Source organism: Jaculus jaculus, chromosome 19 (assembly GCF_020740685.1).
Source record: "Jaculus jaculus isolate mJacJac1 chromosome 19, mJacJac1.mat.Y.cur, whole genome shotgun sequence".
Lineage (NCBI taxonomy): Eukaryota > Metazoa > Chordata > Mammalia > Rodentia > Dipodidae > Jaculus > Jaculus jaculus.
The window spans coordinates 54,593,073-54,619,895 of NC_059120.1; the positions used below are offsets into that span (position 1 = coordinate 54,593,073).

Genomic DNA, 26,823 nt, shown 5'->3' on the forward strand with positions numbered 1-26,823 from the left:
GGCTACCCTGAGACTACACAGTGAATTCCAGGTCAGCCTGGGCTAGAGTGAGACCCTACCTTGAGAAAAACAAACAAATAACAACAACAAAAAGAAAAAGAAAAAGGAAAAGAAAAACAGATGAAAATGTCTTATCGCACAAAACTCAATGATGGGGTCTCTGACAGCCACCAGTCATTAGGCAGCAGGACAAAAGGGGAAACCCACCTGCTAGCTTTAGGATTTATTGAAGGCTGCTAGGACAGCCCAGATCATCTCTATGGCATTGTGTTTTGCGCCCTCCACTTCCGGGTCCAATTCTACTAGGTCCTTGGTTCGATTCATTGCCACATCATACTTGTCATCTGTCAGAGAGGAGAAGACATTCTCTAGCACATCGGACGAGTGGGCTAGGACCAGGAGGGCTAGAGTTCGCTTGTCCATGCGCTGAGGATCATTTACCCACCGTTCTAGCACACTATCTTGAAGTTTTTTCACAAGTCGTTGTTTTTCTGTCGTATTTGTCACTGGATGAGTGGTCATATCAAATAGCAGGAAATTCTGCTTCTCGGTCGTTAGAATACCTTTCTCCACTAGATTCTTTGCAATTCGTTCTCGTACATTTCTCAGCTGGTACTGTAATTTGAAGGGGTTCCATGTCTCACCTATGGGAGGAAAATGACAAAATAAACAGACAAGAAAACAAAACGAAACCTTAAATGGCTAAAAATTTAAAAAGTATAATCTCTGTTCATGGAGGAATGATGTCAGATGATTTCCCAATTCATTTAATCCCTTGTTCTTTTTTTTTTTTTTTCCCCATTTCCTTGTTTCCAGATAGGGTTTCACTTTAGTCCAGGCTGACCTGGAATTCACTCTGTAGTCCCAGGCTGGCTTCAAACTCAAAGCAATCCTCCTACCTCTGCTCTTCCAAGTGCTGGGACTAAAGGTGTGCACTACCCTGTTCTTTGTGCTCCTGTTTTGACTCCAAACACAGGCACGGAGGACTGCTGTGTGTTCAAGGCCAGCCTAAGGCTACAGAGTAAGTTCCAGGTCAGCATGGGTTAAAGTGAGACCGTGGCTCAGAGGGGAAAAAAATATTTTGAATTGCTGAAGAGAATATTCTAGGGCCAGGCATGGTGGTGCACGCCTTTAATCCCAGCATTCGGGAGGCAGGGGTAGGAGGATCCCCATGAGTTTGAGGCCACCCTGAGACTCCATAGTGAATTCCAGGTCAGCCTGGGCTAGAATGAGACTCTACCTAGAAAAACCAAAAAAAAAAAAAAAAAAAAAAAAAAAAGAGTATTCTATATTTCTTATAACTTTTTAAAAAACAGTTTCTTATTTTTATTTATTTATTTGAGAATGACAGACACAGAGAGAAAGGCAGATGGCGAGAGAGAATAGGCATACCAGGGCCTCTAGCCTCTGCAAATGAACTCCAGACGCGTGTGACCCCTTGTGCATCTGGCTAATGTGGGTCCTGGGGAATCAAGCCTTGAACTGGGGTCCTTAGGCTTCACAGGCAAGCACTTAACTACTAAGCCATCTCTCCAGCCCTCTTACAATTTTTGTAAGTATTAAATTTATTACTATTGAGCCAGGCATGGTGGTGCATGCCTTTAATCCTAGCACTCGGGAGGCAGAGATAGGAGGATTGCCATTAGTTCGAGGCCACCCTGAGACTACATTCTGAATTCCAGGTTAGCCTAGACTACAGTGAAACCCTACTTCGAAAAATTAAATGAAAAAAAAAGTATTAATAAAATAAATAATAAGCTGGGTATGGTGGCACATGCCTTTAATCCCAGCACTTTGGAGGCAGAGGTAGGCGGATTGCCGTGAGTTCGAGGCCACCCTGAAATTACATAGTGAATTCCAGGTCAGCCTGGGCTAGAGTGAGACTCTATCTCAAAAAACCAAAACTAACTAAATAAATAAATATTAAATTTTCTATGTTCTGTTTTGTAGCCTTAAGAAGTATTTCAGAGCTGGGCATGGTGGCACATGCCTTTAATCCCATCACTTGGGAGGCAGAGGTAGGAGAATAGCCATGAGCTCAAAGACACTCAGACTACACGGTGGATTACAGGTAAGCCTGGGCTAGAGTGAGACCCTACCTCTAAAAACCAAAAGTTGTCCTAAGGCCTGGGAAGTGCTTCAGTGGTTCAGGCACTTCTCTGCAAAGCCTGCTGGCTTGAGTTCAACTCCCCAGTAGCCACATAAAGCCAGACGCACAAAGTGATGCATGTATCTGGAGTTCATTTGCAGCAGCAAGAGGTCCTGGCACAACCATACTTTCTCTCTCTATTTCTCTTTTTGTTTTGTTTTTGAGGTAGGGTTTCATTCTGGTCCAGGCGGACCTAGAATTCACTATGTAGTCTCAGGTTGGCCTTGAAGTCATGGTGATCCTCCTACCTATGCCTCCAGAGTGCTGGGATTAAAGGCGTGTGCCACCATGTCTGGATATTTTTGTTTGTTTGTTTTGAGGTAGGGCCATACTTACTCTCTCCCCTCTCTCTCCTTCTCTCTTTCTCAAATAAATAAATAAAAATATTAGGGCTGGGTGTGATGGCACACACCTTTAATCCTAGCACTCAGGAGGCAGAGGTAGGAGGATCACCATGAGTTCTAGGCCATCCTGAGACTACAGGTCAGTCTGGGCTAGAGCAAGACTCTATCTCACAAGAAAAGGGGCTGTAAAAATAGCTTAGCCATTAAGGTACTTGCCAGTAAAGCCAAAGGATCCAGGTTAGATTCCCAGGACCCATGTAAGCCAGATACACAAGGTGGCACATGCGTCTGGAGTTCCTCTACAGTGGCTAGAGGCCCTGGAACACCAATTCTCTCTCCCTCTCTCTCTTGCATTAAAAAAACAAAGGCCAGACTATTGGGCTTGTCTCAAAAAAGTTGTCTGGGGCTAGAGATGGCTTAGCAGTTAAGACATTTGCCTGCAAAGCCTAAGGACTCATGTTAAACACTTCAGATCCCACGTAAGCCAGACACACAAAGTGATACAAGTGAACAAGGTCACACATGTGCATAAGGTGGTGCATGTATCTGGAGTTCAATTACAGTGGTTGGAGGCCCTGGAGAGCCAAACCTCTCTCTTGCTCACTCACTCTTTCTCTCTTGTATAAAAAAAGGCCAGTTTTTTGGGCTTGCCTCATAAGTTATCCTAGGCTGCATGAGACTGTCTTAAAGCATCATTCAAGAGCCTGGTATGGTGGCGCACACCTTTAATCCCAGCATTCCAGAGGCAGAGGTAGGAGAATTGCTGTGAGTTAAATGCCACCCTAAGACTAAACAATGAATTCTAGGACAGCCTAGGCTAGAGTGAGACCCTTCCTTGAAAAAACAAAAAATTCAAGCCAGAAGTAGTGGTGCATGCCTTTGATCCCAGCACTTGGGAGGCAGAGGTAGGAGGATTGCCATGAGTTCAAGGCCAGCCTAAGACTACATAGGAACTTCTAGGTCAGTCTGGGATGGAGTAAGACCCTACCTCGAAAAACCAAACAGAAAAAAAAAAAAAAAACATAAACAAACAGAATAGAAAGGAAAAAGGAGGGCTGGGAAGATGGCTCAGTGGTTAAAGGTGCTTGCTTACAAAGCCTGCCAGCACAGTTAAATTCCTTAGTACCCACCTAAAATCCATATGCACAGAGTGATCTATGCATCTGGAGTTTGCAGTGGCTTGTGGATATATATATATAATATATATAATTATTTATATTTGAAAGAGAGTGAGTATGGGTATACCATATATATGAAAAGCTCTAAGGGATGGACGAGTAAAGAGATAAGCTTTGGAAAATTTCAGTATTGATTTATGATAGATATCTAGCACGGTGAATTTTTATTTTTTACTTCTACCTTATAGGTAGGATAAACAAGTACGAAATTTGTAAATCATGTTCATTTTACCAGTGAGCAGCTCTATCCAGGTTTGGACAGTTTCTGTTGGTTCAGTTGCTTTGATGTGCTTGAGAGTTTCATCCAGTAAGACATCACCTGTTGGGCTGTCTGACTTTAGCAGTACCTTGGAAGAAAGAAACACAGGACCTTGCTATACTCAAAGCAATTCACCGTACACTTACACATTACTTACTAGGAGTTGCAGGAAATGTAAGGAGATACAATATATACTGTCTCTGTTCTGAAAAAGTATAGCTGGGCATGGCAGCACACGTGATACACTGCCTTTAATCCCAGTACTCGGGAGGCCAAAATAGAAAGATTCCTGTGATTTCAAGGCCAGCATAGTGAATTCCAGGTCAGCCTGGGCTAGGTGAGACCTTACCTCAAAACAAACAAACAAACAAACAAAAAAGAAGAGGTGGGTGTGGTGGCGCACACCTTTAATCCCAGCACTCAGGAGGCAGAGGTAGGAGATCGCCGAGAGTTTGAGGCCACCCTGAGACTACATAGTGAATTCCAGGTCAGCCTGAGCCAGAGTGAGACTCTACCTTGAAAAAAAAATGTTAAAAAAGCCGGGCATGGTGGTGCACACCTTTAATCCCAGTACTCAGGAAGCAGAGGAAGAGGACTGCTACCAGTTCAAGGCCATCCTGAGAATATATAGTGAATTCTAGGTTAGCCTGAACTGGAGTGAGACCCTACCTCAGAAAAACAGCAACAAAATGTTAAAAAAGAAAACATATGTCCACATATGCACATATCTGTAGGTATCCCAGCATACATGGGTGCCCAGTTCCCCATGTTCCCCTCCTATTCAGCCTGTGTATTTCCCTTTATTTATTTTGCTTTTTTTTTTTTTTTTTGGTTTTCTAAGGTAGGGTCTCACTCTAACTCAGGCTGACCTGGAATTCACTATGTATTCTCAGGGTGGCTTCGAACTCTGGGCGATCCTCCTACCTCTGCCTCCCGAGTGCTGGGATTAAAGGCGTGCACCACCACGCCCGGCTTTATTTTGCTTTTTTGAGGTACGCTCTAACCCAAGCTGACCTGGAATTTACTATGTAGTCTCAGGGCAGCCATGAACTCATGGCGATCTTCCTACCTCTGCCTCCCAAGTTCTGGGATTAAAGGTGTGCACCACCATACTGGGCTTCAGGCTGTGTCTTTTTTTTTTTTTTAATTAACTAACTAATTAATTTTATTTATTTATTTGAGAGAAAGAAAGAGGCAGAGAGAGGGAGAGATTGAGAGAATGGGCGCGCCAGGGCTTTCAGCCACTGCAAAAGAACTCCAGATGCATGTGCCACTTTGTGCATCTCAGCCTGTGTATTTCTAGCTCAACAGTGGCAAAGGGGATGACCCAAGACATGTCAAAGTGATGAGAAGGCCAGGTGTGATGGTGCACACCTGTAATCCCAGCACTGGGGAGACAGAGGTAGGAGGATTAACATGAGTTTGAGGCCAGCCCGAGACTACATAGTGAATTCCAGGTCAGCCTGGGATAGAGTAAGATCCTACCTCATAAAAACAAAAAATAGGCTGGATGGATGGCTTAGCTGTTAAGGTGTTTGCCTGCAAAGCCAAAGGACTTCGTTTTGATTCCCAGGACCTACATAAGCCAGATGCACAAGGGGGCACATGCGTCTGGAGTTCTTCTGCAGTGGCCAGAGGCCCTGGCACACCCATTCTCTCTATATGCCTCTCTCTGAAGTAAATAAATAAAAAAATTAAAAATAAAAAAACGTAAAAAGTACTGAGGCATCAAAATAGAAGAGGGACTACATGGGGAGAGGAGCAAGTTTACTAGAATAAGGGTGAGAGATGGGGTAGAGAGGATGATGAAAGGGATTATAATCAAAGTACAGAATATTCAACTATTAAAATTCTCAATAAAGGGGCTGGAGAGATGGCTTAGGGGTTAAGGTATTTTCCTACAAAGGCAAAGGATCCATTGTCCAGGACCCATGTAAACCAAATGCACAAGGGGGTACATGCGTCTGGAGTTCGTGTGCAGTTGCTAGAGGCCCTGGGGTGCCCATTCTCTCTCTCTGCCTCTTTCTCTCTCAAATAAATAAATAAAAATATACCTAATTTTTTTTCTAGTTCTCAATTTTAAAAAAAAAGGGATGGAGAGATGACTTAGCGGTTAAGCGCTTGCCTGTCTAAGGACCCCAGTTCAAGGCTCCATTCTCTAGGACCCACATTAGCCAGATGCACAAGAGGGTGCATGCATCTGGAGTTCATTTGCAGTGGCTGGAAGCCCTGGCGCGCCCCTTCTCTCTCTCTCTCTTTATTTGCCTCTTTCTCTCTCTGTCACTCTCAAATAAATAAATAAAAAATGAACAAAAAAATTAAAAAAGAAAAAGAAAACAAACAAAACCACAAGCTTCCTGTGACTATCTAGACTAGGGATACCTAGATTTTATTTCATACTTAACATTTTATTTTTACTTATTTATTTATTTTTATTTTTGTTTTTTCAAGGTAGGGTTTCACTCTAGACCAGGCTGACCTGGAATTCACTATGTAGTCTCAGGATGGCTTTGAATTTACAGTGATCCTCTTACCTCTGCCTCTTGAGTGCTGGGATTAAAGGCGTGCGCCACCACTCCCAGCTTGATACCTAATTTTTTTCCTGTGATACAGAATAATTAAACCCACTGGACAATGGGACAGGTGAGTCAATGAGATTTATCTGGGCTCATATTCAAGTTTTCTTATTCTTCCAGAATATATTGATGGAGGGCTGGAGAGATGGCTTAGCAGTTAATCGCTTGCCTGTGAAGCCTAAGGACCCCAGTTAGAGGCTCGATTCCCAGAACCCACATTAGCCAGATGCACAAGAGGGCACATGCATCTGGAGTTCGTTTGCAGTGGCTGGAAGCCCTGGCGTGCCCATTCTCTCTCTCTCTTTCTCTGTTGCTCTTAAATAAATAAAAATAAACAACAACAACAACAAAGATACAATGATGGAGCCAGGTATGGTGGTGGCTCATGACTTTAATCCCAGCTCTCAGGAGGCTAAAGTGAGAGGACTGCAGTGAGTTTAAGACCAACCTGGGATATAGAGGGATATAGAGGGAGTTCAAGTCAACCTGGTCTAGCATGAGACTCTGCCTGAAAAAACAAAAACAAAAACAAAAAAAACCCCAAAAGATGACTGTGGTGGTGTACACCTTAAATCCTAGCACTAAGGAGGCAGAGGTAGAAGGATCACTGTAAGCTCAAGGTCAGTCCAAGAGTACACAGTGAATTCCAGGTCAGCATGGGTTAGAGTGAGACCCTACCTCAAAAAATAAAAACAGCCAGGTATGGTGGCACATGCCTTTAATCCCAGTACTAGGGAGGCAGAGGTAAGAGGATTGCTGAGTTGAGACTACATAGTGAATTCCAGGTCAGGCTGGGCCAGAGGGAGACCCTACCTTAGAAAAACCAAAAACAAACAAACAAACAAAAACCCCCAAATAAAAATAAATAAATAAATAAATAAATAACAAATCCTTAAAAGATGCAAACAAAATAAATAAATGGAGGTGAAAAGGCCCAAAATGAGGCCTGGGGAAAAGACTGAGTAAAGGAAAGGTGAAGGGAGGGCTAAACAAAATCTAAGAGGATATAAGTAAGTCATATGTCCTTCAACTGATTGAGTGGATAATGAAGACGTGGCACATTTATACAATGGAGTTCTATTCAGCAGTAAGGAAAAATGAAGTTATGAAATTTTCAGGAAAATGGATGGATCTGAAAAGGATTATACTAAGTGAGGTAACCCAGGCCCAGAAAGCCAAACATCTCATGTTCTCCATATGTGGATTCTAGCTACAGATGACTGGACATCTCTATGAGTAGGATGAAAACTCAGTAGCAAAGGCCAGTAAGCTAGAAAAGAGATATAAAGGGAAGAGAAAGGAAGGGAGGGGGGTACTTAATAGGATGGTATTGTATATATGTAAGTAGAAGAATAGATTAATGGGGGTGAAAAGGTCCAAAGTGATGCCAGGGGAAGAGATTGGGTAAAGGAAAGGTGGAGGGAGGGCTAATCAAAATCTAAGAGGATATAAATAAATCATATGGAATCCTACTTTTTTGGACAATAGAACTCTCAGGAGCCATAGATTATTGCTAGAAAATTTTCAGTGTCAGGGATGGGTTACCTTCCAGTGAGTTGTTGGCCAGAGAGGTCCCTGATGCTCTCAAAACATTATAGGCCATTGTCAAGGCCCTTGGTTTCCCACCAGGAATAGATGGTAAGACCCTATTGCTGAAGATTCCACATACTTGGGCTGCAAGGCCACTGATGAACCCTGCTGGAACTGAGCTGATAACCTCTTCCATGGAGACTAGCTGACAGAAATCTGGAAGAAGCCATTCTGCATGCAGTTCAATGGGAGAAAGAGAAATCACCAATGAAGATACTCAACAGTGGACACTGCAAACCTTCTATTTTGCCAGCCAGGCCAAATGAACCAACAGGTTCAATAGTGGCATGTCTGTCATGGTGGAAACTAACTTCCCTCTATTTGGACTGGAGGCCCGCTTCATGGGAGGGAATACATCCCTGATACTGAAAACTTAAAACAGGGGTAGTCATGAGCCCTTGGGGTGTAACATCTGCTGTTGTCTGGCTAAATGTATATACTATGCTTATCAAACTGCCCAGTAAGCACTTCTGTTAATGTTCACACCCTTATATTAATGCAATCTCACTTTTGGTAGATAATCTTCTCTTTTCAGATGGCAGTGACCTTGGGACAACTCAGAAGGTATCATGGTGATGGAAAGAAATGACCGCAGTGCTCAGTACTGTAATATCTCTATCACACCTTCCAAGGCTCAGGGTCTAATGCCTAAGATGTGGTGGAAAGAATATAAGAGCCAAAGGAAGGGCAGGACTCCATACAATATGCTCCCTCCAGACACAAAATGGCCTGGATATCCATGGCCTCACAGTGCCTGACACTACCTGCATAAGACCATCATAAGAGGAAGAAAAGATCATGACATCAAAAGTAAAAGAGAGACTGATTGAGATGAGGGGGGGTTATGATGGAGAATGGAGTTTCAAAGATGTAAGTGGGGGGAGGGAGGGTGTGGTAGTTTGAGTCAGGTGTCCCCCATAAACTTAGGTGTTCTGAATGCTAGGTTCCCAGCTGATGGAGATTTGGGAATTAATGCCTCCTGGAGGGAGTGTATTGTTGGGGGCGGGCTTATGGGTATTAAAGCCAGTTTCCCCTTGTCAGTGTTTGGCACACCCTCCTGTTGCTGTGGTCCACCTTATGTTGGCCAGGGAGTGATGTTCATCCTCTGCTCATGCCATCATTTTCCCCTGCCATCGTGGATCTTCCCCTCGAGCCTGTAAGCCAAAATAAATCTCTTTTTCCCAGAAAATGCTCTTGGTTGGGTGATTTCTACCAGCAAGGCGAACCAGACTGCAACAGAGAGTATTACCATGGGGTATTTTTTATAATCATGGAAGTTGTTAATAAAAAAAAAAAATAAAAAAGTCATACAACTAGAAAAAAAAAAAAAAGAAAGAAATACTATAGGCTCGGCATAATGGCACACGCCTTTAATACAGGCACTTGGGAGGCAGAAGTAAGGAGGATCACTGTGAGTTTGAGGCCACCCTGAGACTATATAGTGAATTCCAGGTCAGCCTGGGTTAGAGTAAGACTCTACCTCAAAAAAGAAAAAAAAAAAAAAAAAAAAAAAGAAAGAAAGAGAGAAGGAGGGAGCAAAAGGAAGAAAGGAAAAGAAACAAAACAATGTACTTGCTGGTATTTGACTACCCAGAAGTTAGGAGGCTGTGGTACCTTTCTGTCCAGTAATCTCTTCTTACGCATGGTGGGGGGTTCCAGATGGATTCGACCCCTCATGGCCAGCTCTATTAAGATGCCTCCTCGTAGGCCAGATGATATACAGTCATTCCAGAAAGATGTGTATCCCTAGGAAAAGGGAAAATAACATGAAATATTCTGAAATGAAATGAGCCAATACCTAATGTGATTTTTTTAAAAAATTTATATTACGTCATACTTTATGAACTCAAAGCAAAATACATAAGATAACAGAATGCTGGGCTGGAGGGATGGCTTAGTGGTTAAGGCATTATGCCTGCAAAGCAAAAGGACCAAGGTTCAATTCCCCAGGACCCACGTTAGCCAGATGGACAAAGGGGAGCATGCAAGTGGAGTTCGTTTGCAGTGGCTGGAGGCCCTGGTATGCCCATTCTCTCACTTTCCCTCTTTCTCTGTCAAATAAATAAATAAAGATAAAATATTTTTTAAAAAAGATAAGAAAATGTCATTATTGTTTTTGTGGTGCTGCATATTGAACACTGGGGCCTTGTGCATGTTAGCAGATGCCCTACCAGGAAGCAATATCCCCAAAGCAATATGTTGCATTAATTGCCTTAATCTAAACTCAATTATTGTATTCTGTCTGACTTTCATGTTCTCTACTGAGAACATGACTAGGGTGTTAGATGACAACTGGCATGCTAAATTTCAATTTTTATTTTTATTTATTTGAGGTAGGGAGGGGCTGGGGGGGACGTCAGGGCCTCCAGACACTGCAAACGAACTCCAGACATGTGAACCCCCTTGTGCATTTGGCTTACGTAGGTACTGGGGAATTGAACCTAGGTCCTTTGGCTTTGCAGGCAAGTGCCTTAACTGCTAAGCCATTTCTCCAGCTCCTAAATTTCAATTTTTTTTTTTGGCTTTTTGAGATACGGTGTCACTCTAGCCCAGGCTGACCTGGAATTCACTGTGTACTCTCAGGGTGGCCTTAAACTCACAGTGATCCTCCTACCTCTACAATCAAAAACCAGACACTTGTGCCACCTAGTGGGCATGTGAAACATTGCGCTTGTCTCACCTTTGTACATCTGGCTTTTGTGGGGTCTGGAGAGTAGAATGTGGGTCCTTAGGCTTCACAGGCAAGCACCTTAACTGCTAAGCCATCTCTCCAGCCCTACACAAGTCTTTTTTTTTTTTTTTTGGTTTCTCGAGGTAGGGTCTCTAGCCCAGGGTGACCTGGAATTCACTATGGAGTCTCAGGGTGGCCCCGAACTCATGGCAATCCTCCTACCTCTGTCTCGTGAGGGCTGGGATTAAAGGCATGCCACCATGCCTGGCTTTTTTTTTTTTTTTTTTTGGTTTTTTGAGGTAGGGTCTCACCCTAGGCCAGGCTGACCTGGAATTCACTATGGAGTCTCAGGGTGGCCTCAAACTCATGGTGATCCTCCTACCTCTGCCTCCTGAGTGCTGGGATTAAAGGCATGCACCACCATGCTCAGCCTGATAATACTCAATACTGATTTATATTTCCAGCCTAGCAAGCTATTTAGTTGTAGGCATTATACAAACACACAGACTAGTTAAGTGTAAGCTACCTAAACTTTCTGAGGTAAATGTTTTTATCTATAAAATGGGAAGGACTTCTGGCTAAGATGATGGTAGTATAGGACTATGCCACAGCAGCCTAGGGCTGAAAAAGAAAAAAAAAAAAAAACCAGCAAAATATACTCTTCTACTAAGTGAAGGTGTGTAAGAAATTATCAACTGCAACAAAGAAGAAGGATGGACCCAGAGCATCTAGAGCCCACAGAAGCAGGAAGAAGTGGTTGCAGCAGCAGCAGTGGAAACAGGTCCCAGCGGCCACAGCCACGAGGCTTGGCCTGAGCCACAGGAAAAGCCAGGTGAAGGGATTTTCCACAAGTGAAGGGATTTTCCACTCACATTGGCCTCTTCAGAAACTCCAGAAACATGAAGGGAGAACGGCAGGGACAAACGGAGCAACTCATGAGGAAGAGGATCATGAGGACCAGCGGGAGAACTTTAGCCACCACACACAGCCTCCCTTCCTCCACCACCAGCACAAGCGCCCGCAAGCACCAGAGACCCAGAAAAGGGAGCTCAACTACACAGCACCTGGCACTAGATCAGAGCAGAGATCCATGACCCAGCTGACTTACCTGAGTCCACAGCGCAGCAAAGAGGGACCCAAGTGGGTGCACAGCATAGCTGAGACCAAAGCCATCCCAAAAGGTAACTGGGATTTTACCAGGTCAGTACCTGCCAAATAAGCCTGGTATATAGGCTGTATTGGAAGTGCTCATTGCACCTTCCATGTCAGGTTAATTATATGTTAAATCTGATGGGTGGTTGGATTTGCCATTCTTAAATAAACTACATTTTGGCTTCTCATTTGTTACTTCCTAATTTATAGTGCCTTTGTCTTTCTTCCTGTCATTCATTGGGGAAAGGTCTCACTTGGTCACAAGCTGACTTGTAACCTTCAACAGACCAGACATCTCAGTCTCCCAGTTGACAGGATTAAGGGTGTGGGGCAACACACATCCTTAGGGACTGTAACTTTGTTAGAGGATCTGTTTGTTGTAATAATACCTACTCTTGCATTAACACTCTGTGCTGTTTTTCATTGAGTGCATATATTGTTTAGTTAAATTTTAGGATTTGCCTGTATTTTATTCCACCCAGTTGACTAGAATGCTCTCATAGCAGGCAAACCCAACACCTAGGGTCACTTTTCTTTATTTTTTTATTTTTCAAGGCAGGGTTTCACTCTAGCCCAGGCTCACCTGGAATTTACTATGTAGTCTCAGGGTGGCCTCTAACTCATGGCGATCCTCCTACTTCTGCCTCCCAAGTGCTGGGATTAAAGGCGTGCGCCACCACGCTTGGCTAGGATAACTTTTGTGGTTACTCTAAGAGTCTTAAGAGCAACACCTAGCACCTTAAGCTCCTACCCTGAAGATATATAACATCAGATTGATTGATATATCTAATAAAACTGCAGATAATTAGAAAACCCAAACATTAAATTAATCCACGATGCAAAAAAATCTCTACATTATAATACAAGAAACAGAAAAAAATCAAGACAATATAAATCCACCAAAAAGTATGAACCCATCAGAAATGACCTCCAGTGAGACTGGTTTAGAGGAAATGCCTGAGAAAGATTTCAGTCAAATAAAAAGCTGTTGAAGCTTCTCTCTCTCTCTTCCTCTATCTGTCTTTCTCTCTGTGTCTGTCGCTCTCAAATAAATAAATAAAAAGAAAAAAAAAAAAAGAAAAAAATTAAAAAGGGCTGGAGAGATGGCTTAGCGGTTAAGCGCTTGCCTGTGAAGCCTAAGGACCCTGGTTCGAGGCTCGGTTCCCCAGGTCCCACGTTAGACAGATGCACAAGGGGGCGCACGCGTCTGGAGTTCGTTTGCAGAGGCTGGAAGCCCTGGCGCGCCCATTCTCTCTCTTCCTCTATCTGTCTTTCTCTCTGTGTCTGTCGCTCTCAAATAAATAAATAAAAAGAAAAAAAAAAACTGTTGAAGCTCAGAGCCCATTTCCTTTCTCCAGGTGGCATGGGGGGTGCGCGACTGCCGGCGAGGGTGCCGTGGGGGAAGCTGCGCCCCTTGCTCTCCGCAGAAGATTTAACCGATGGTTCATATGATGAGGTCCTAAATGCAAAAGAACTCGAGAAACTTCTCTACCTGCTTGACTCAACTGAGGACCCTGTCATTATTGAAAAGCCTTGGTCACTCTGGGTAACCATGCAGCCTTTTCAGCTAACCAAGCCATTATTCGTGAATTGGGTGGTATTCCCATTGTCAGATATAAAATCAACAGTCCAAATGACAGTATTAAAGGGAAAGCTTTAAATGCACTCAATAACCTGAGTGTGAATGTTGAAAACCAAATCAAGATAAAGATATACGTCAATCAAGTCTGTGAGGATGTCATCTCTGACACCCCGAACTCGGCTGTGCAGCTGGCTGGACTGAGGCTGTTGACAAACATGACTGTTACCAATGACCACCAGCACATGCTGAGCAACTACATTACAGACCTCTTCCTCCTGCTACTTTAGTGGAAATGGAAGCACCAAGGCTCAGGTGTTGAAGCTGCTATTGAATTTGTCTGCAAATCCAGCCATGACAGAAGGACTACTCAATGCCCAAGTGGATCCATCATTCCTGTCCCTTTATGATGGCCAAATGGCTAACGAGATTCTTCTTCAAGTACTTATTCTCTTTCAGAATATAAAGAACTGCCTCCAAGTGGAAGGCCATGGAGCTAACCAGCCTTCTTTTGCTAAAGGGTCATTATTTCTCCTGTTATATGGAGAAGAATGTGCCCAGAAAATGAGAGCTGTGGTCTACCATCATGATGAGGATGTGAAAGAAAAAGTGGTAACAATAATACCAAAATTCTGATTGGTTGATCATATTTTTCCAGACAGTAATGCAGCCTGTAAGTGTGGCTGGAGGCCCTGGTGTGCTTATTCTCTCTGCCACTTCCTCTCTCTCTCTCAAATAAATAAATAAAATATTAAAAAAAAAAAACACCACTTTAACTTGGCTGCAGATATCAGAGTGCTCTGCCTTCCTGAGGCCTGATCACTGACTTGAGGGTGGGGTCACTTTCCTTCCTGACTGCCTCATGGCTACTCCAAGAAGCATATTTGATACCTCTTTAAGGAAAGAATAAAGTATTTTTTTGACCTTAATATTTGATTTTATACAATTCAGCTGCTCAAGTAAGGTTAAACTATAACTTACTTCAGAACACAGCATAACATATGTAATCCCAATGAATATAAATCTCAACAGGTGTGTAAACATTTCAGCCAGTATTAAGCAATTGGACAAAGTTTTCCTGTTTTTTTTTTTCCATTTCATTTTGACTATATAACTTCTGCTGCAAGAACAATGCCAGATTGTCAACAAACTATAAATGAGAAGCACTGCACATAAGGAAACAATGGTGACCAGGATATAGAAATTGTCTTTAAATATCCTTTCCTTTCACAGTATCTCAAAACATGCAAAACTCTGGTGGCACACACCTTTAATCCCAGCACTTGGGAGGCAGAGGTAGGAGGACTGCTATGAGTACGAGGCCACCCTGAGATGACTGAGTTAATTCCAGATCAGCCTGGACCAGAGTGAGACCCTACCTTGAAAATAAAATGTAAAACTCTTCAGATGAGTTTTTAAACTTATTATTAATATGCAATAACAGAAAAGTATAAACACCTGAATAACTCTAAGAGAAAGAAGGAATTTAGAGCCAGATGTGGTGGTACTTCAATCCCAGAGGTAGAAGGATCACTGTGAGTTCAAGGCCACCTTGAAACTACAGAGTGAATTCCAGGTCAGCCTGGGCTAGAATGAAACCCTACCTCGAAAAAATAAAAATAAAAACAACTACCACCAAAAAGACAGAATTTAGTAAAGACAATCACAGAAACAGAAAAGATGCTAGTGTATGCTCCCCATGTACTACGATCACAGATGACCAATGCAGCCTATGACACTGTTCTCTACGGTAATATTTTAGATGAGGTATTTCTTTTTTTTTTTTTTGGAGATAGGTCTCACTCTAGCCCAGGCTGACCTGGAATTTACTATGTCGTCTCAGGGTGGCCTTGAACTCATGGCAATCCTTCTACCCTGCCTCCTGAGTGCTGGGATTAAAGTTGTGCGCCACTAAGGCCAGCTTTAGAACAGATTTTTGATATAAATCCAGGTATACAGTAGCCTGTGGGTAAAGGAAAAGAGATGGCTGGAGAGATGGCTTAGAGGTTAAGCACTTGCCTGTGAAACCTAAGGACCTTGGTTCGAGGCACGATTCCCCAGGACCCACGTTAGCCAGATGCACAAGGGGGCGCATGCATCTGGAATTCATCTGCAGTGGCTGGAAGCCCTAGTGTACCTATTCTCTCTCTCTCTCTCTGCCTTTTTCTCCATCACTCTCAAATTAATAAATAAAAATAAACCAAAAAAATTTTTTTAAGGAAAAGAGTTGCTTACATTTCTAAGGTCCTTTTTCCCTTACACATATAGCTTGGTGAAATCTCAAAGTATGCATAATTAGGATTTTGTGTTAAAGAGCAACACTTTGGACTATCTGGGTAGGAAAACACAGCATATACAAACATCACCCTTAAATAATTAAATTACCAAAGGCCATATAAATGAGGGGAAAAGAAGGATACTAGAAATGGAAGGATGTGCTCACCATCTCAATATCAATGGGAACTCTCAAGATTGGCAGGATGAAATATTTCTTGGGGTGTGGGGGTAGAGACAGGCCTTCCTCTGTATATAGTCCAGGCTGGCTTGGCTCTCACTCAGTATGTAGTCCATGTGGTAACCTGCAGCAGTCTTCCTGCTACTGCAGCCCTAGTGCTGTGACTACAGGCCTGTGACACCACAGCCAACTACAAGGAGGTCTTTGGACAGAGGACTTTAGCTTGTAATGAAAATACATGATTGCAGGGCTGGGAGATGGCTCAGTGGATAGAGTGCTTGGCAAGTGTGAATACCACAGTTTGTATCCCCAGAACCCATGTAAAGCAGGACACTAGTGCCAGCATTTGTAATCCCAGCAACCTATGGTGAGAAGGAAGGCAGAGACAGGAGAATCACCTAGAAACTCACAGGCCAGCTATCCTGGGTGAACACAGCAGTGAACAATCAGAGATCCTGCCTCAAATAAGACAGAAGGTGAGGAAGGACTAACATGCAAAGTTGTCCTCTATGCAGCACCATGGCAAGTACAGACCTATACCTTGCCCCCAACAAAATACATGACTGTTAAAAAAAAGCTATGTCGCTGGTGTGGTGGCGCACGCCTTTAATCCCAGCACTCGGGAGGCAGAGGTAAGAGGATCACAGTGAGTTCTAGGCCACCCTGAGACTCCATAATGAATTCCAGATCATCCTGGGCTACAGTGAGACTACCTCGAAAAACCAAAAAAAAAAAAAAAAAAAAAGAGGGGGGTGTTGGGTGGGTATTACCATGGGATAATTTTTACAATCAAAAATTTGAAAAAAGATACCACATTATAAAAATATGTAATTAGAAGCTGATGAAATGATTAAAGGCATTTGCTTGTAAAGCCTACTGGCCCAGATTCAATTACCAGTACCCATGAAAAGCCAGGTGCATAAAGTGGCCCATAAATCTGGAGTTCGTCTATAGTGGCAAGAGGCCCTATCACATCTATTTCTCTCTCTTTAACTGCTTGCAAATAAATTATATTTGCAATACACACACACTCTCTCTCTCACACACACACATATATTGCCAGGCATTATGGCACACGTCCTAATCCCAGCACTCAGAAGGCAAAGGTAGGAGGATTGCGGTGAGTTCAAGGCCACCCTGAGATGACACAGTAAGTTCCAGGTCAGCCTGAGCTAAAGTGAGACCCTACCTCGAAAAACACAAATAAAATAAAAATATATGCATATACACATTTACATACATAATTTAGAAAGTAATAGTCTCCTCCAGGTGACTACTACAAATAGTTTTGTAGTTTTTCTAGAACTGTATACACATATTCTATTGTACATTTGTTTAAATTTGTTAATATTATTTATAGAAATGAGACTGAGTGGCAATTTCATTTCATTTATTTATATAGCTTGGGGTTTTTTTTGAGACAGGGTCTCACTCTAGCCCAGGTTGACCTAGAATTTATTATGTAGTCTCAGGGTGGCCTCAAACTCATGGTGATCCTGCCTCTGTCTCCTGAGTGTTGGGATTAAAGGCGTGTACCACCATGCCCAGCTTTTCTTTCTCTCTCACTCTCTCTTTTTTTTTTGAGGAAGGGTCTCATTTTAGCCTAGGCTGGCCTTGAACTCACAGTGATCCTCCTACCTTTGCCTCCTAAGCGCTGGGATTAAAGGAATGTGACACCACACCCAACTAAATGGCATTAAAAAAATTACCTATCTTTTAAAATATATTTAATATATCTTTCCACATCAGTAAATATAGAGTATATTTTACATGCACTAAAATTTTTCTGTCCAACTCCCCTACTTACATATATTTAAGACTATGGACACACAAACACACATTTAATTTATTTATTTGAAAGAGAGAGGGGAGGAAGAGAGACAAAGAGGCAGAGAGAGAATGGTCATGCCAGGGCCGCCAGCCACTGCAAATGAACTCTAGACACATCTGCCACCTATGTGAGTCCTGGGGAATTGAACCTGGGTACTTAGGCTTCACAAGCAAGTAAGTGTCTTAATTGCTAAGCCATCTTGCCAGCCCGATATATTTGTTATTACTAAAATTTCTTTTTTTTTAATTTTTTTTTACTTTATTTTTATTTATTTATTTGAGAGACAGAGAGAAAGAGGCAGAGAGAGGGAGAGAGAATGGGCGCGCCAGGGCCTCTAGCCACTGCAAACGAACTCCAGATGCATGCACCACCTTGTGCATCTGGCTTACATGGGTCCTGGGGAATCGAACCAAGGTCCTTTGGCTCTTCAGGCAAACGCCTTAACTGCTAAGCCATCTCTCCAGCCCATTACTAAAATTTCTATAAAGAAAAACTCATAAACCACTACTGGTGGTGCATGTATGTAATACCCAGCACTTGGGAGATAGGCAAGAGGATCAGAAGTTTCCAGAACATCCTGGGCTGTGTCATTAGTTTCAGGCCAGCCTGGGAAACATGAGATCCTATTTGAAGAAAAAAAAAGAAAAAGCTGGGTGTGGTGGTTCTTCATCTCTTTCATCCCAGCATTGATGAAGCTGAGGTAAGTGAGGTCAAGTCAAGTTTGAGCCACAGAGTGAGTTCCAGGTCATCCTGGAATAGAGCGAGATCCTGCCTCAAAAAAAAAAAAAAAAAAAGAGTGGTCATGAGCCCTAGTGGTGTAACGTCTGCTGATGTCTGGCTGAATGTATACACTATGGTCACCGAACTGCCCAGTAAACACACTTCCCTTAATGTTCATACCCATATATTAATGCTACTCTCACTTTTAGTTAGAGAAGCTTCTCTTTTCAGACGGGAGTGACCTTGGGATGACTCAGAATGTAGCACAGTGCTGAGAAGTGACAGCACTGCAATATCTCTATCACACCTTCCAAGGCTCAGGGTCCATTGTGGAAGAGGTGGTGGAGAGAATGTAAGAGCCAAAGGAAGGGTAGGACTCCTTACAACATGCTCCTCCAGACACAAAATGGCCTGGATATCCATGACCTTACAGTGCCTGACACTACCTACACAAGACCATCAAAATAAGGAGGAAAAGATCATGACATCAAAATAAAAGAGAAGCCAGGCGTGGTGGCGCACGTCTTTAATCCCAGCACTCAAGAGGCAGAGCTAGGAGGATCACCGAGAATTCGAGGCCAGCCTGAGACTATATAGTGAATTTCAGGTCAGCCTGAGCATGAGTGAGACCCTACCTCGAAAAACCAAAATAAATAAATAAATAAAAGAGAAACCAGGCATAGTGACACATGCCTTTAATCCTAGCACTTGGGAGACAGAGGTAGGAGGATCACTGAGAGTTCAAGGCCACCCTGAGACTACATAGTAAATTCCAGGTCAGCCTGAGCCAGAGACAGACCCTACTTTGAAAAACCAAAAAAATAAAATAAAATACAATAAAAGAGAGACTGATTGAGAGGAGGAGGGGATATGATGGAGAGTGGAATTTCAAAGGGAAACTGGGGAGGGGAGGGACTTATCATAGGATATTGTTTACAATCATGGAAGTTGTCAATAAAAAAAAAATTAATAAGCCGTGCGTGGTGGCACATGCCTTTAATCCTAGCACTCAGGAGGCAGAGATAGGCGGATCACTGTGAATACAAGGCCACCCTGAGATTATATAGTTAATCCAGGTCAGAGTGAGACCCTAACTTGAAAAACCAAAAAAAAAAAAAAAAAAAAAAAAATTAAAAAACAAAAATAAGTGAGAGGCTGGAGAGATAGTTTGGTGAACAAGGCACTTGCCTGAAAACCAAAGGACTCAGGTTCAACTCCCCAGGACCTACGTAAACCAGATGCACAAGGTGGCACGTGTGTGTGGAGTTTGTTTACAGCAACTGGAGGTCCTGGTACACCCAATCTCATTTTCTCTCTCCCTCAAATAAAGAAAAATAAAATATTTTAAAAAATTTTAAAAAGAGAAATACAGAAAGCAAAAAGATTATACAAATTTAAATATTTGATTTGCTCTTGTAAAAATGCTGGAAGTTCAATAAATTCAGAGTCCACACTTTAAACTGAATTTTCAATCAGTAAAGTATTCACAGTGCCCTTCCTTGATCAAACATCCTGGAAGACACACCTTAAAACAACTCAAGAATGTTAAGTGTCTTAAAAGTTGGCTATTGGGGGTTGGGGGATGGGAGTGAAAGCAGGGAAAAAAAAAAAAAAAACTACACCAAAAATATTAAAGACCAAAAAACAAAAACCAAGCTCATAGCTGGGCATGGTAGCACTCACTCATTTTTAATCCCAGCATTGGGAAGGTGGAAGGAGATCAGAATTTAAGGTCATCCTTAGGTATATCATAAATTTGAGGCCAGCTAAGCTACATGAGACCCTGTCTCAAAAATAAAAAAATTAAAAAAAAAGCCAGGTATGGTGGTGCATGCCTTTAATCCCAGCACTTGGGGGGCAGAGATAGGAGGATCACATGATTCCAGGAAGAGTCTGGGACTACACAGTTCCACTACCACGCATGGTTTTTAAATTTTTTGAAAAACAATTTTTTTGGCTTTGGTTTTTTGAGATAGGGTTTCACATTAGCCCAGGCTGACCAGGAACTCACTATGTAGCTTCAGGGTGGCCTCAAACTCCTGGCAATCCTACCTCTGCCTCCTGAGTGCTAGATCTAAAGGTGTGTGCCACAATGCCTAGCCAATTTAATTTTTTGTTTTGTTTTTCGAGGTAGGGTCTCACGCTAGCCCAGGCTGACCTGGGATTTACTCTGTAGTCTCATGCTGGCCTCCAACTCATAGTGATCCTCCTACCTCTACCTCCCCAGTGCTGGGATTAAGGGTGTGTACCACCGTACTAGGTCAATTTAATATTTTTTAAACATAGTTATGTACCTGACATTTTGTAGCTACTTAAATAAATCAGAATTGACTTCTATTCATTATACCCAAGAATTAATCGTCTCTCATTCCTTTTTAGGATCACTGTGAGTTCAAGGCCAGCCTGGGACTATAGAGTGAGTTCTAGGTCAGGCTGGGCTAGAGTGAAACCCTACCTGGAAGAAACAAAATTCTAGAGCAACACCCTCCCTCAGAAAAACAAATAAACAAAAATATTGGCTAATGATTCTTCATTTCAAATAATTTATCACTGATGTTCTTCTCCCCCCCCCCCTTTTTTTTGAGGTAGGGTCTCACTCTAGCTCAGGCTGACCTGGAAATCACTCTGTAGTCTCAGGGTGGCCTCGAACTCATGGCAATCCTCCTACCTCTGCCTCCTGGGTGCTGGAATTAAAGGTGTGCACCACTACGACCAACTCACTGTTTTTCTGAGGCTGGTCTTGAACTCACGGAGATCTTCCTACCTTTGCCTCCTGAGTGCTGGGATTAAAGATGTGCACCATCACACCTGGCATCATCTTTCTTTTTTTTTTTTTTCCAGGTAGGGTCTCACTCTGTAGTCCCAGGCTAGCCTTGAATTTATAGGGATTAAAGGTGGAAACCACCACACCTGGCTTTTCTTGTCTTTTAAGAGTTTTCTTCCTGAAAACTCAAGGAAAGGCTGAGCATGGTGGCACATGCCTTTAATCCCAGCACTTGGGAGGCAGGGGAAAGAGGATCACCTTGAGTTCAAAGCCGGCGTGGGCTAGAGGAAGACCTTACCTCAAAAAATAACCACCAAAAAAAACTCAAGGAAACTTGCATGTGTGGGCCCTCTTCCTCACAAAAGATTCATCATCACACTGATTTGGGAAACTACAAGTATAAAACTTAATACTGTACTATCTTATCCATGTTCTGCATAATTTTGTAATTAAATTATACTTCCAATGATTATATTTCTGGATTTTACCTTCAATGTATCAGTCATCTTCCCATTTTCCTCCATCTCTAATAACTCAGGGATTTACCTCCTCAAACATTCCAATATTTGGAACTTTGAGATAGCCTAGCAAACCTAATTGCATTACCTCTTTATCTTTTAGTCCCAGGAGCAATACTTCTTCCATAAGAGTGAGTCGGATATCCTTGGAGTCTCCAGAGTCTTCATTGTCTGGACTCCTCTCCTGATTACTGTCTTCTTCACTTTCCACTATCCTTTCAGAGTTCTTGTTCACTTCAGCCCGACGGGTCCGGTGAGTTAATGTGGTCATTCTCACCTGTTTCTGGAGGAAGTAGTGAAAAGCATTTGTGTGTGTATCATTTCAGTAGGCAATATAGATCCTTTTATTTATTTATTTTTTTGAGGTAGGGTCTCACTCTAGCTCAGGCTGACCTGGAATTCACTATGTAGTCTCAGGGTGGCCTCCAACTCATGGTTATCCTCCCACCTCTGCTTCTTGAGTGCTGGGATTAAAGGCGTGTGCCACCATGCATGACCCCATAATATTATATCTTAAAAATGTATAGAAATAGGAATATAAATAAACTTAAATACAGAAAGAATAAGTAGAAACACTGGACAACAGTATCTTTCCCTCCCAAGAAACCAGCTCTCACTCCATAAAAGGCAATGACAAGGGATCATATCATTAATTATAAAGTTCAGTAGAAGTGACTATCTTCTAGCCTGGTGGTGTGGTGCACACCATTAATTTTATTTATTTATTTGAGAGTGACAGACAGAGAGAGAAAAAGGCAGACAGAAAGATACAGTGAGAGAGAGAGAATGGGCACCCCGGGGCCTCCAGGCACTGCAAACGAACTCCAGACACGTGTGGCCCCTTGTGCATCTGGCTAATGTGGGTCCTGGGGAATCAAGCCTCGAACTGGGGTCCTTAAGCTTCACAGGCAAGTGCTTAACCGCTAAACCATTTCTCCAGCCCAGTGGCACATGCCTTTAATCCCAGCACTCAGGAGGCAGAGGTAAGTGGAGTGCCATGAATTCGAGGCCACCCTGAGACTGCATAGTGAATTTCAGGTCAGCCTGGGCTAGAGTGAGACCCTACCTCAAAAAAAAAAAAAAAAAAAAAAAAAAAAGGTGACTATGTTTTAAGTGTGTTGACTTCTTGTGTACAACCTGTAACTTAGGAATGAATTTCTACCATTGTTATTCCTGTTTTACAAAATGGATCCCCAAGGTAAATAGGATGGAACAGGAAAACATTATGAGCATCTAGCTTTCAAATATACATACTAATTTATAATTTCTATAGTTTATTGAAACTATGAAACATACAAAAACCCAAAATGAAATAGAAACATGTATTATTATTTTCTTTTCCAACTTTAACAATTTACTACTTGCACTCACTTTGGCAATCACTGGGCTAAGAGGGTAACACTCAGAGAAAATGGAATGTAATAACTAAGCATTTCTTAGCTATCTTGTAAATACACAAAAAGCTACTAACAAAAAATACTACCAAGAATGTTAAATAATTAGTAACTTTTCAAAAAAAAAAAAGGGTGTGTGTGTGTATGGAATGTACCTTACTGTTGAGTATGTACAAGTGTACAAGGCTTACTCCATTCCCAGCATTGCAAAAAATAAAAATAAACCGGGTGTGATGGCACACACCTTTAATCCCAGCATAGAGGAGGCAGAGGTGGGAGGATTGCTGTGAGGTTGAGGCTAGTACAGAATGAGTTCCAGGTCAGCCTGGGCTAGAGTGAGACAGTACCTACAAAAAAATAGAAGAAATCAGGGCACATGCTTTTTTATACCCAGCACTACAGTTGTTTAAATCATCTGTGATGAAGTTTAAAGTTAGCATATCTTATTATATATAAATCTTGATGTTAATTTTATACTAGAAAGCAAATATTGAACATCAACAATTATAGAAAGAAATATCTTAGAGATGAATAGTATTTGAAAGCTGCTATATGACTGGGCCTGCTTATACCTTACAGTAGCATTTTGGATTACTCAATAGGTACCGTTGTCGAGCGTTTTCTCTAACGTTTCATACTTTATGCCTCTGGTCCTTTGTTCTTGCTGGGGTTCTCTTCCTTTTCTCCCTAAATGTTACCCACTCTTCAAAAACCTACCAAAGATTCACTGTGCCACGGATAAAGTGAATCTCTCTGTCCATTATCTGTGTGTCCCGTGGCCAGAACTGCTTTCTCCTTCAGCTGTGCTTTCACAGAACCTTATACTTACTTCCTCTAAAGTATTTATGATAAGTCTCCCTTTTGGCAGGGCTGAGGGGTCAACTTAAAATGGTTTGAGGACTGAGATATTGTCTTCATGAGTTTTTATATTCTCTATAGCAACTGTTGCAATGTCTTTAACATTGTAACTGCTCGATAAATATATACTCATTAAAATACTCACAAATTCATGTGAACACTTAAAATAGAAAATCAGGGCTGGAGAGATGGCTTAGAGGTTAAGGCGCTTGCCTGAAAAGCCAAAGAACCTCAGTTTGATTCCCCAGGACCCACATGAGCCGTATGCACAAGGTGGTACATGCTTCTGGAGTTTGTTTGCAGCAGCTGGAGGCCCCGACACGCCTATTCTCTCTCTCAAATAAATATTAAAAATAAAACAGAAATACAAACACAGTGACTTACAATTAATTATTTGTATTAGGGAATATTTCAAACATAATTTCTGGTGGGAGGCAAGAAAAGCGAAGGAGTAACAGAACCTGGACGTTAAGAGTTAGTACTTTAAGGGGGCCCTATCTCTATCTGGCATGGAACTGGCATCATTTCCTAACCCAAACTAAAAAAAATTACACCCTGGGGGAGGATGGTATTAAGGGGAATTTTCTTTGAGGAATTCAGTTATTTCCCCTACGGACACTTACAAGTTAAAAAGTCCAATTTGAGAATAAAAAATGACCCCAAGAATGAAGAAATTAAAGCCACCCTTTCCTCATAAAGTAATACTTAGAGGCTTTTATGGACGTTAGGAAACGTTATTTTCCCATTGCTTACCTGATTTTCCTCCTGGGTCACAGCTGCACGCAGCCTGCAGTTTGCACTCTTACTTTAGGAAGACACCTGTTTATCCCACCCCACCCCTGTCCTTAGTAAAAAACTTCCCAGCCACGAAGAGAGCACAAACTTCCTGATCCTTGATGCAGAGAGGGAATAATAACACATCAGCTTCCTCAGGATCACTAGGCAACCTACCTTGGTGTTTCTTCTTTGGACCAATCAGAAAACCCCAAGGTTGAGTCCAGCCAATCGGAGTTTACGAGGGGAGGCTCTCCCCGGGCTATTGTGTTGCGATCCAGACAAACATCACCAAAAGGAGGCAGGTTTGGGTTTAACCTGACAGCTGGTCAATCCAATGAAGGAACCTTGGTGGAGGAGATGAAAAGGGACTGCGCGCCCACCCTGATTAAATCAGCCAATCAATGCATCCGATGAGGTAACAAGGATGCCAATCTCGAAAGATTTCTGTTGGCCAATTTCAGTGTAGCAGGTGTGTTATTGTAGCAATAAACGCTGGGACAACTGAGTGAAAAATGTTGGCATCCAAGCAATTAGGACAAAAATAATAAACATTTTAAAATTAGATGTTTCCGGAAGTCAGTTAAATCTTGCCTCTAGAAAAACCTTATCTTACTCAAGTTTTTCCGATGTGTTATTTGCTTACATTAAACAGTGTGAGCACAATGCTACCGTCACACACATAACATTCCTTATATACCATTTGTTACTGATAAGTCATGGCTAATTTACATCTTGGCTGCTGAAACCACAAGAGGCAAACATCAAATTTTGTCTTTTCTAAACCAGGAAGTGAGTGGCAAGGTTTCCAATTAAAAGCAGTATTTCACACTACCACCCAAAAGTTTTAAATGTGGGGTTAAATTGATGGGTCATTAAGGTGCATGCCTGCAAAGCCTAATGACCTGAATTCTAGTCCCCAGTTCCTAAGTAAACCCAGATGCACAGGGTGGTGTGTATGTCTTGAGTTCATTTGTAGTGGCTGGAGGCCCTGGCATAACCATTCTGTCTTTCCTATATCTTTTCGCTTGCAAATAAATTTAAAAAATAATTTTTTAAAGTTTTAAATGTGTTGAGCACTTGCATGATAATATCCACCTAAATGATCTTAAAATTAGTAGCGAGGAGCCGGGCATGGTGGTGCACGCCTTTAATCCCAGCACTCGGGAGGCAGAGGTAGGAGGGCCGCTGTGAGTTTAAGGCCACCCTGAGATGGCAGAGTGAATTCCAGGTCAGCCTGGACTAGTGTGAGACCGTACCTCGAAAAAAAAAAAAAATTAGTAGCGAGGGCTGGAGAGATGGCTTAGTGGTTAAGCGCTTGCCTGTGAAGCTTAAGGACCCTGGTTCAAGGATCAGTTCCCCAGGACCCATATTAGCCAGATGCACAAGGGGGTGCACGCATCTGGAGTTCATTTGCAGCGGCTGGAGGCTCTAGCATGTCCATTCTCTCTCTGCCTCTTTCTCTCAAAAAAATAAAAATTTAAAAAACCAGTAGCTTAACATTTTCCTAATTAAATAAATTTAGCAGCCATAAAAGAGCTTACATACTGAGTATTTTATGCTAGGGAGGTGCCAGTCTTTTAACAATCAGTCTTGGGGCTGGAGGAAAGGTTCAGCAGTTAAGGTGCCTGCTTGCAAAACCTAACAACCTGGTTTCAATTCCCCAGTACCCACGCACAGCTAGAACCACAAAGTGGTGCATGTGTTTGGAGTTTGTTTACAGCAGCTAAAGTCCTTGGCCCATTCTCTCTCTCTCCTATTTCTCTCTGCTTGCAAATAAAAAAAAATTAAAATGAGTCATCTTTTTGTCCTATAGTACAAATGTTTATATATATAATTTATTTACTTATTTGAGAAAGAGATACAGAAATAGGCAGGGGGAGAGAGAGGGAGAGAGAGAATGGGCATGCCAGGGCCTCCAGCCACTGCAAACGAACCCAGGTGCATGTGCCCCTTTGTGCAGCTGGTTTACATGGGTCCTGGGGAGCCAAACCTGGGTCCTTTGGCATTG

General features: G+C 42.3%; 1 protein-coding gene and 1 pseudogene across 1 annotated transcript; one reads left to right on the forward strand and one right to left on the reverse strand.

The window, feature by feature from the left end:
• Positions 1-24,961, reverse strand: Golph3l (golgi phosphoprotein 3 like). The gene is made up of 5 exons (XM_045138356.1): positions 24,792-24,961; positions 21,875-22,069; positions 9,711-9,842; positions 3,904-4,018; positions 1-644 (listed from the first exon to the last, which is right to left on the reverse strand). The coding sequence occupies exons 2-5, from the start codon at positions 22,055-22,057 to the stop codon at positions 217-219; spliced, it is 858 nt and encodes a 285-aa protein (XP_044994291.1). The 5' UTR covers positions 22,058-22,069; positions 24,792-24,961; the 3' UTR covers positions 1-216.
• Positions 13,283-14,134, forward strand: LOC123456060 (annotated as a pseudogene).
• Positions 24,962-26,823: the final 1,862 nt, after the last annotated feature.